General features: G+C 41.1%; 1 protein-coding gene across 4 annotated transcripts in view; it reads left to right on the top strand.

Annotated features, from left to right (window-relative positions):
• mlxipl (MLX interacting protein like) overlaps window positions 1–10,782 on the top strand; it is a 28,226-nt gene that overhangs the window by 16,316 nt on the left and 1,128 nt on the right. For 3 of the 4 annotated variants that reach the window (XR_004334538.1, XM_032532689.1, XM_032532687.1), the window contains 8 exons: window positions 677–828; window positions 1,533–2,124; window positions 2,405–2,478; window positions 4,029–4,302; window positions 5,272–5,387; window positions 5,574–5,696; window positions 6,242–6,369; window positions 7,593–7,716. Coding sequence is in view for 3 of the 4 variants with exons in the window: in XM_032532689.1 (XP_032388580.1) it covers window positions 677–828; window positions 1,533–2,124; window positions 2,405–2,478; window positions 4,029–4,302; window positions 5,272–5,387; window positions 5,574–5,696; window positions 6,242–6,369; window positions 7,593–7,716 (1,583 nt within the window). In the remaining variant the exon portion in view is untranslated. The remainder of the gene's footprint in view (window positions 1–676; window positions 829–1,532; window positions 2,125–2,404; window positions 2,479–4,028; window positions 4,303–5,271; window positions 5,388–5,573; window positions 5,697–6,241; window positions 6,370–7,592; window positions 7,717–10,782) is intronic. The other variant, XM_032532688.1, reaches the window with a different exon arrangement.

The following is a 10,782-nucleotide window of genomic DNA, read 5'->3' as shown; positions in this document are numbered from 1 at the left end:
ATGCAGCAAAGGGCCGCAGGTCGGAGTCCAACCCTGGCCCGCGGCGTCGAGGAGTGCACCACCGTACATGGACACCTGCTCTACCAACTGAGCTCTCTGGGCGCCCGATTGTCTGGATTTTCTGATTCTTGTAGTGGAAGTATGGACTCAAACTTCTGGAGGTGACCATACAGCGCTCAGACCTCACGGTCGGCCTCCCTCCCTGGCCCACACCCCCCCTTGGTGGATGTGTGGACCATATTTTTATGCCCCTGGTACACTAACTGGCTTCCATGGAGAGGAAGGGAGGTTAGATTACATGATCTCATTCGGGCTCTGTTGTGCCTACGTTAACTAGTACTGTAGATATATTCTGGGTTAAGTTACTTAACCCAGAATAGAAGGACAATGTGACAATTTAGCTTGGCTTGTTTATTTATGTATATTGTATTTATTGTCATGACTTTTTTGGGGAGATGGGAGTAGATACGTGCCTAGACTGAGGCGGCTGCACGTGTTGTTGTCAGAGATTTTCCAGTCACTTTGTTGCGTCGGCTCTGACTCATACCAGGACTCAATTAACGATTGAGTAAAATTTCAGATTTTTTTTTTTTTCATCTTTCCAGCTGCATCAAAGCTCGTATTTTCCGTATACCTGACTGATGACTGATTAACAGTGTGTGTTTCCTTGTCTCAGATATCTTTATGAACTACCGGGGCCAGCCCACTGAGCAGATCGGTTTCGCTGACTGCGGCTTTTTTGAGAGTTCCTCCAGCTCAGCGTTTGGTCCACTCCCCCCCCCTGTGGTAACAACTCCTCAGCTTCTTCTGGACACCCAGCTGGCTCAGGTACCGCTGCAGTTTGTTTTTAAATGTCTGGAAAGAGAGTAGTAATGAAATTGTCAAATCCTATTTTAGTTGCCTTTGGTAAATATATATTAAAATGTAACGTGTAAACGTTACATAATTCAGTTTTCAATTTGTTCAATAAAATAATGTTTGTATGTTGTATTTTAGCAGAATACTGAAAGCATCAGAACGGACTCAACTTTAATATCTGTTGACCCCTCCTGTTGTCCTCGGGTCAAATCTGACCCTTTAAAAAATGTCTATATGTGAAATATGGGTTTCTTTTTAACCAAATTACCACAAAACATGGATTGGATTCCTTACAACGCTCTTTGCAAATACAACTGATCACTTTCATTCCTCTGATCTTAACTGTTGGTCAAAATAATTCATAATTTCTGCTTTTTTTGCTCAAATATTAGGTATTATTCTATATAAATGAGCATTATTGAGCGTGAATTCCAAAAAGTAGTAAAACTAGTGTAAGGTGGTGTCAGTGAAAACTAAAAAATGTCTGAAAAAAGGATTAAAATGGTAACTTTTTGTCAGTTTTTGGCTCGGGAGGGCAACACATGGGTTATTTATCGCAAATGATATTGTTATCGTGATATTCAACAACGTTATGGCATGTTTCCCTCATATCGGTCAGCTCTAATTTACGCCCCTAGTTAATGAGTAAACTATATTGAGTTTTTCTTTTCCAGACTAATCTGTCATCAGGCAGTTTGCCTCAGCCCTCCTCATCCAACACCCGGCCAGACCAGACCGGGCCGGGCCAGGGTTGCGCTGACTACCACACATCCAGTATCATATCAGGGACAAGTCCATATGGACACCAGTCATACCCTGCTCCCCCTGTTTCTATAGCATTCACCCCCGGCATCGAGCAGCCGTCCTCTTCAAGTATCCCCTTCCTGTACCCGCCGCCCTGCCATAAGTTTGGCTTCTACACGACGACCAGCGGGACCCCCACTGTCATCACTCACACCGCCTCCACCATGGGGGCCCAGGGCTCTGTGCACCAGGCTCATGGTTACCCTCACACAGGGGACACATACCCCCAGACCCCCTGCCACTCTCTCAGTTACCCGGCCGCTGTGTCTGACGTGGCCCCCGCGGCCCACTGCTTCTCCGTCCCCGAGCAGGTGGCTGGTACAGGGCTCAGAGGGAAGCACAAGCAGAAGACGGGAGGAGCGAGGACAGCCGGTCCCTCTGTGGCTCTGACTGGCCCCCCTTCCACGCCACCCACACCCACTAGCTGCCTGGCTAAGCTGCTCTCCTCCAACGCCCGTGAACGTGAGTCCCTTCTGTCCAGTAGTGGAATGGAACTAAGTCCACTTACTCAAGGACTATACTTAATTACACATTTGAGTTACTTGTACTTTACTTGAGTCGTTTCTTTTCGTGCACTTTCTACTTCTACTCCGCTACATTTCAGAGAGAAATATTCTACTTTTTACTCCACCACATTATTACGACGGCTTCAGTTACTAACTAACTAACTAACTAACTAACTAACTAACTAACTAACTAAAAAAAGAATGGGATCAATAACTATTGGTTTGTGTGCTTTCAGGCAAGCCATCTCTAGGATTTGATGCCACTCCAGTGCCAGCCAAAGGTCGGAGGTCATCATCTCCCATCTCCACGGTGAGCCTGTCCTTTAGGATCAGTAGAAGAGCTAAGTGACCACAACAACACATTGGGCGTGTACGGGGGGGTGCCAACCAGTGTCTGGGTGCAGTCTCTTCCTCTTTCTGTTTTTGACTTGAGTTAGCTAGTGAGCATTAGAGGTGCCAGTGGGTGGATGTTACCTTCAGACAGAGCCAGGCTAGTTAGCCAGGCTAGTTAGCCGGGCTAGCTGCTTCCCCTTGTTTTCTGTCCAAGCTAAGGCCAACCAGCTGCTAATCTCTATTAGCAGGTATCTGCACATGATAGATACCTGCAGAATCTGTAAGCGTTCTGGTTTCCGTTTGTAGTCTGTTTGTAGTCCAAGTAGTATTAACCAATCACGTCTGAGCAGGCTTTGGTTGCATGTGGGTAAACGGTTCATGTGGAGAGCAAAAGAGGCGGAACGCATTGGCCAAAATGTAATCTTGAAACCCGTTCGCTGCAGTCTGACGACATTTTAATTTCCTTAACCCTCTTTTAAGGCAACTTAACTTGGGTTTCTTTCAATCAAATTTTCCAAAAAATGTGGACGGTTCCCAACAACGCTCCTCACAAGTTAAAAATAATTTATCTATTTACTACTTTTATTGAATTTGGGTGTTTTTTGTCCATTTATAGCATTTGTAGAAAAAAAGATTTGGTAAAAGAACTTTAAAAAAAACTTCCACGGAAATTTCAAAACTCCCAGAAAAAGTCAACAAACGTTGAAAAAGTGACAAAAACATTGGGGGAAAGACACAGCTCAGCTCCAAAAACCTATAACCTTGATACTGGTTATCATTTTAACATGGTGATGACCTGTTTCAGATGTTTCTTACAGAAAATGACAAATTTGTCACACAGTTGTAAGTAGTAGTTAATAGTTAAACACAGTGGATATACTGCACATATGCACTATAAATAATTGGTGTTGAAATCTTACACAGCACTATTGCTCCCAAATCCCCCAAATAAGTCTTTTTGGATTACTGTCATTACAGTTTTAGAACTGTTTGTTTCTAGGAGGTCTAACAGGGATTTATTTGACCCCCCCCCCCACATTTGTTTGTAGCACCACACTCATCAAATGTGCATGCCCAGTTTGTGGCAAAGTGAAGGGTTATAAATGAAACCCTGTCAGACATATTGGGTTTTAAAAGGTCAGGAGAAGAGAAAAAATAGATTTTTTTAAAAGGGCTGGGCAATATATTGATTTTGACATATGAGGTGGGATATCATCTTACATTTTGGATATCATGATATCGCAATATGGCAAGTGTCTTTTCCTGGTTTTAAAGGCTGCATTACAGTAAAGTGATGTAATTTCCTGATCTTACCAGACTGTTCTAGCTGTTATATTATCTACCTTTACCCACTTAGTCATTAGATCAGGATCACTGATGATTAGTTATCTAAAATTTAATTGTGTAAATATTTTGTAAAAGCACCAGCCTAAATGTCGTCGCAATATCGATATTTAATCCAAAATATCGTGATATTTCATGTTGTGCTTATCGCTCTGCTTCTAAGTAAAGATGTGTGTTGTGTAGCAGTCAAGCAGCAGCAGCACGCGTGTGGGCGGAGCTTCATCGCAGCTGCAGCATGGCGCCGCGTGGCCTGCAGGGATCCCAGCGTTGACTCCCCTGCACAGCCAGAGTGCCCCCCCGGGTCCCAGCGGCCCCCACGTCAGCACCTCCAGGGGCCCGGCGGCGTCGGCCCTGCTCAGCCACGGCGCCGCACACACCGGCGCAGCCCTGCTCATTCCCAAGACGGAGAAACTGTCTCCGGTCCAGCTCTACGGCACCGACCGGAGCAGCCTAACAGGTCTGAACGAGCACTGACGTAAAAACAACATCATCAGTTAGGGATCGCGTCTTATTTTAATTGGTGAGTGATAACATGGCCGTTGTTGAGAAAAGGTAAAACACCTCGGGGAGATTCAAGGAAACTTAGTGATATCGTCATTGTGACATCAACCGGTGCAATGAACCCATCGCGAAAGACACTCAAGAGATTTTTCTGAAAAAGAATATCAGTAGAAAAATGAAGTAAAGGAGAACTTTTTTCAACTTCAAAAAGACGCCCTGAGCTGCAGAAAGAAAGTCGGCAGTGGGCCATTAAAAAACGACTTTTTAAAAAACAACAGTTTACTCCACAGCAGACGCTGGACAGTGTGTGAACAGTGTGTGAACAGCCGTACCTGGTTTTGGATCCTAATTATGTAACAGCATTCCATGTACAGCCTGGTTCGAGGGGAAGTCTACACTAAAAACTGAGTATGCAGAGTCTCTCCCAAAGATATAATCAAGAAAAAGAATTATTTTGCCCATTACGTTTTGCAAGTAAACTCTCTATTTTATCTTCAAAAGTTAGAACAGGATCGGACTCAGTGGATAAAGCATTGACTTGAAATGTAATTTTATTTCTATTTTTTTGGGCTATCATCACCTCTTTCACTGGAGTTTCATGTTCCCCCTTTCTATGTTTTTTTCTTTTTATATATTACTCAAAAATTGAGGTGTCTGATCAGTTGTAACAACGTGCTGAATATTCAATATAAACTAAAGTTAGAAAAAAGTTAGAACAGGATAAGGTGATTTCAATGTCGTCTCGCTTCTACTTTCTTTTTTTTATTCAATAATTGCAACATCTTTCAGTCAAGTCAAGTATTAATTGGGATATTTCAGTATTGACCAAAAACAATTGTGATTATGATTTGTTTTCCATAATGGAGCAGCGCTGATGAGGACATGTGTGCATGTAGAGATGTGATGTTATCTGTGTTTCTTTCAGTGACTTTCCCAGGACATCCAGGCCAAACGTCACCACCTAACCCTTTAGACAAGACCTCCACCCCCGAGCCCCCACACTCATGCTTCTCAGTGCAGGGAAAGATAGAATCAAGTAAGGTAGGACACACTGTCTCATTTCATCTACATATACTGTATATTCTGTCCATATACAGTATATATACATATGCTTTCATTCAGCACAGCATGGGATTAAGTACTTTGTTATCATCTTGTTAAGTGCTGAATAAGTGACAAGTGAAAGTTTGATGTGTCTATTTCGTCCACTGCGTATGTTGTCTGCAGCAGACGGAGACCAGGAGGATAACGCACATCTCAGCCGAGCAGAAGAGGCGCTTCAACATCAAACTGGGTTTTGACACGTTACATAACCTGGTGACAACTCTCAGCTCTCAGCCAAGCATAAAGGTACTGGGAGAACACGCGTTAGAGATAGATCAGCATCGCCAAAGAGCAGCTGAGTTGATGACTACAGCAGATGTAAATGCAGCTGGGAATCCCACCACAGACATTTTGAACTAGGGCTGTATATCATTTTTTTTTTTTTTCCATTTATTGCAATATTAACTGGCGCAATACACATCGCGACGTATTGCAAAAGACATTCAGGTTTTTAATCAGAAGAACACATTTTTTAAATGTAACTGTCATTCTCATTTTAGTGGTGCCTTTTATATTCAATTCAATGTTCAATAAAATAATGTTGGAAATAATTTCCTTTTGTGAAATTCAACAAGCAGTGTTGGGTTTAGCAGAACGCTGGAAGCAGCAGAAGATGCAGAACTGAGTACACTTCAATATTTGTTCATTTAAGCAATATCGTTATCCCGATATTCAACAATTTGATTGCAAATCACATGTTTTTCTCCTAATGTGCAGCCCTACTTTGAATATTTGGGAGTAACTGGGGGTGTGTTGCTGACCTGTGTTAACCCCTCGGTCCTCTGGCACAGATCAGCAAAGCCACCACGCTGCAGAAGACGGCCGAGTACATCGGGAAGATGCAGCAGGAGAGAGCCCAGCTGCACGACGAGGCCCAGAGGCTCCGAGAGGAGATCCAGATCCTCAACTCCGCCATCAAGTGAGACCTTTAGCACCCGGGCCTCTGGCGCAGGTGTTTGGTCCCTTGTCTTGTGTTTGTCTGTATGTCTGTATGTCTGTGTGTGTGTGTGTGTGTGTGTGTGTGTGTGTGTGTGTGTGTGTGTGTGTGTGTGTGTGTGTGTGTGTGTGTGTGTGTGTGTGTGTGTGTGTGTGTGTGTGTGTGTGTGTGTGTGTGTGTGTGTGTGTGTGTGTGTGTGTGTGTGTGTGTGTGTGTGTGTGTGTGTGTGTGTGTGTGTGTGTGCGTGTGCCCGTGTGTGTGTGTGTTTCTGCATGGGTTGTTTTGTCTTCCTCCCTCCTGTCGTTCCTCTCTGTTTCTTTTACTTTTTATGAATTTATGTTTATTTTAATTTTTTGGGGCCCTGTGACGCGTTCTCCGTCTCAGTTTATTTTTCACTGTTTGTGTTTCTTAAATATATAAAAATATTTTTTACAAATTTGATGACAAAAGCCACGCTGGACTTGTTATTATAGGAGTGTGTATTATGTTAGGATTGGATGCATTTTTCACTTATGCCTTAATTTGAAAAATTTAGGAAAATCCAACCTTTTAAGGAAACCAATTTTCTTTGTGAATGAATAATGTCATCATCAATCATCAAATACGCCGAACCATACACAGAGATACTGTAGGCATGGGGAACTTTCCATAAAATCATCTCTCAATGCAAATCAAACCAAGGTGTCCTTAAAAAGTTTGAAGTTTTTTAAATTAGGCATTAAGATTAATTTTATTAATTTTTCATACCTTTTTAATCAACTTCAGCATGGGTGTGTAAACTTATGCAAGCCACTTTATATGTATATATATATATACAGTATATACAAAATATCTATACATATACTGTGTATGTGTACAGTATATATATATATATATATATATATATATATATATATATATATATATGCAATTAGCTTATTTGGTCCTGTCCGTATTTCACAAATATTCGGACTTCTTACAAAGTCAATAGATATGCAAATATACCATACAATCTTTCAGATCTTCCAATAACAATACAATACAAGTATTGATTTCTTTACTCTGTTTTTGAACTGAATGATATTATTGCTCTAATTGATGTCATTGTTCAGTCTATGGGCCCCTGACTATTGATTGTGACCCTAGCCTTTAATATCCCATACTGGTCTGCCCCTGCTGGTATGGAGATGCCCTGCAGTGTTGACTCTGCGTGTCCCTTGATGCAGTGCGTGCCAGCAGCAGCTTCCAGCCACTGGTGTCCCCATCACACGACAGCGCTTTGACCACATGAGGCAGAGGTTCCGAGAGTACGTCCAGGAGCAGACGCTGCGAAACTGGAAGTTCTGGATCGTATCCTTATGAATGCAAATCAGCCAGAAGTTCATTATAGCTCCTATGGCATGAAAATGTCACTTTAGGTTTTTAAACATTAATATGAGTCCCCCCAGCCTGCCTATGGCCCCCCAGTGTCTATAAATGGTGATAGGTGTAAACCGAGCCCTGGGTATCCTGCTCTGCCTTTGAGAAAATGAAAGCTCAGATGGGTTGATCTGGAATCTTGCGCCTTATAAGGTCATAAGGGGCAAGGTTAAAATATAAATATATAGAAGAGACTTCAGATACAGTATTAGGGACCACTAAGGTCTATATAAAAGAGACTTCAGATACAGTATTAGGGACCACTAAGGTCTATATAAAAGAGACTTCAGATCCAGTATAGGGACCACTAAGGTCTATATAAAAGAGACTTCCGATCCAGTATTAGGGACCACTAAGGTCTATATAAAAGGACTTCAGATCCAGTATTAGGGACCACTAAGGTATATAAAAGAGTCTTCAGATACAGTATGAGTGACCACTAAGGTCTATTAAAAGAGATTTCAGTACAGTATTGGGACCACTAAGGTCTATATAAAGAGAATTCAGATACAGTATTAGGGACCACTAGGTCTATATAAAAGAGACTTCAGATACAGTATAGGGGACCACTAAGGTCTAATAAAGAGGACTTCAGATACAGTATTAGGGACCCAAGGTCTATATAAAAGAGACTCAGATACAGTATTAGGGACACTAAGGTCTATAAAAGAGACTTAGATACAGTATTAGGGACCACTAAGGTCTAATAAAAGAGACTCTGAACAGTATTAGGGGACCACTAAGGTCTATATAAAAGAGACTTCAGTACAGTATAGGGGACCACTAAGGTTATATAAAAGAGACTTCAGATACAGTATTAGGGACCACTAAGGTCTATATAAGAGACTTCAGATACAGTTATAGGGACCAATAAGGTCTATATAAGAGACTTAGATACAGTATTAGGGACACTAAGGTCTATAAAAAGAGACTTCTGATACAGTATTAGGGACCACTAAGGTCTATATAAAAGAGACTTCAGATACAGTACTAGGGGACCACTAAGGTCTATATAAAAGAGACTTCGATACAGTATTAGGGACCACTAAGGTCTATATAAAAGAGATTCAGATACAGTATTAGGGACCACTAAGGTCTATATAAAGAGACTCTAGATACAGTTTAGGGACCACTAAGGTCTATATAAAAGAGACTTTAGATACATTAAGGGACCACTAAGGTCATATAAAAGAGACTTCAGATACAGTACTAGGGGACCACTAAGGTCTATATAAAAGAGACTTCGATACAGTATTAGGGACCATAAGGTCTATATAAAAGAGACTTCAGATACAGTATTAGGGACCACTAAGGTCTATATAAAAGAGAATCAGATACAGTATTAGGGACCACTAAGGTCTATTAAAGAGACTAAGATACAGTATTAGGGACACTAAGGTCTATATAAAAGAGACTTCGATACAGTATTAGGGGACCACTAAGGTCTATATAAAGAGACTTCAGAACAGTACTAGGGGACCACTAAGGTCTATATAAAGAGACTTCAGATAAGTATTAGGAGCCACAAGGTCTATATAAAGAGACTTCAGATACAGTTTAGGGACCACTAAGGTCATATAAAAGAGACTTCAGATACACAGTTTAGGGCCCCACTAAGGTCTATATAAAAGAGACTTCAGATACAGTATTAGGGGACCACTAAGGCCTAAACAGCACCATGTCATGGGACCTTTAAAAAACATAACACTGCCACAAACAGAAACTCTAAAAAAAGGAAGTACTCTGCATAGGAAATGGGTTTAGTACTAAATGTAGCCATCTACTCCTGTGTGTCAGTACTTTGGAGGCAGCGTCAACTGGCTTCTTCCTCTCTTTGGAGAAATCTCAAATGTTGTTATTTTCCCTAAATCTTTTTCTGTGAATCCAAATGAACTAATTAAAGCGTTATGCCAGCCTGGAAAGATACTGTTTGGCAGGGAAATGTAGCTCTTACTTTGGTGCAGTACATATGGTAAGTGACTCAAACCTGGTCTTTGTACATATCTAGATATGCTAATGTAGTTTTAACTGTACATTATTAATCCGGGGGTGTCTCAGTGTAATCAGACAGAATAAATGGCTGTGTTGCATATGCTAGTTTTATAAAAAATTAATATTAATCCTTAACTCTTTCCTACTGATCTCCCAATCCGTTACTGCTGCCCTTATCTTGCAGGCGAGATACAACGATTAGATTTGCATTTCGCCATCTTTGTGTGCTGCACAAAAACACCTTGAGGGTATTTTCTTTCCATGAATATTAAGGTATCTGCAAATGGTCGCTCAAGAGATTGCTGACTGCTGATTTACTGAACTGAAAACAAAGTTCTCCAAGAGAATATTTTCCTCTTCGCATAGAGTCAAGATGACAACATTTAGTGTGTATTTGACTCATTTTCTCGCCTCTACTGTACTATTCAACATTGAGAGCTGACTTATTTTGGTTTCAGTCAACCACTAAATTGGTGCTGCTTCCAAAACAATGAACCAATCACTTACAGTGTTATGATGAAAATAACCTAAAGAACAAGTCTGGTGGTGTTACATTATATATTTTTCTTATTGTTATTGGTCCCGTGTTCCTTCTCCTTAGTTTATTTTGAGTCATTCACATGCACCCCGGTCTGCTGTAAATACTCCCCAGCGCATCCCATGTCTGGTATTCTGTTTAAAACAGTCCCTAACAAATTCACTATTTGCTCCTATTTGAATGGCATTAGCATCCATTTATTCAGAAATCAACATCCATCTAATATATAATATAAGATAAGAAAAGATTAAGGATATTTTTACTATTATTACTATATATATGTGTGTTGTACTTCTTTTCAGCTCCATGTATAGTGAATGGATGTTATGTATTTATACCTTATTTCATGTGGAGAATGTGATTGGTGTAGACCCACAGACACTCTCTACTAAAGGGGACTGGGACTGAAGATATGGGAGTCAGTAAGTATTGAAAGGCAGACTAATGCATTTTTTTTGGGGGGGGGG

The sequence above is a fragment of the Etheostoma spectabile genome, chromosome 13, assembly GCF_008692095.1.
Source record: "Etheostoma spectabile isolate EspeVRDwgs_2016 chromosome 13, UIUC_Espe_1.0, whole genome shotgun sequence".
Lineage (NCBI taxonomy): Eukaryota > Metazoa > Chordata > Actinopteri > Perciformes > Percidae > Etheostoma > Etheostoma spectabile.
This window is presented reverse-complemented; position numbering and strand designations above follow the sequence as displayed.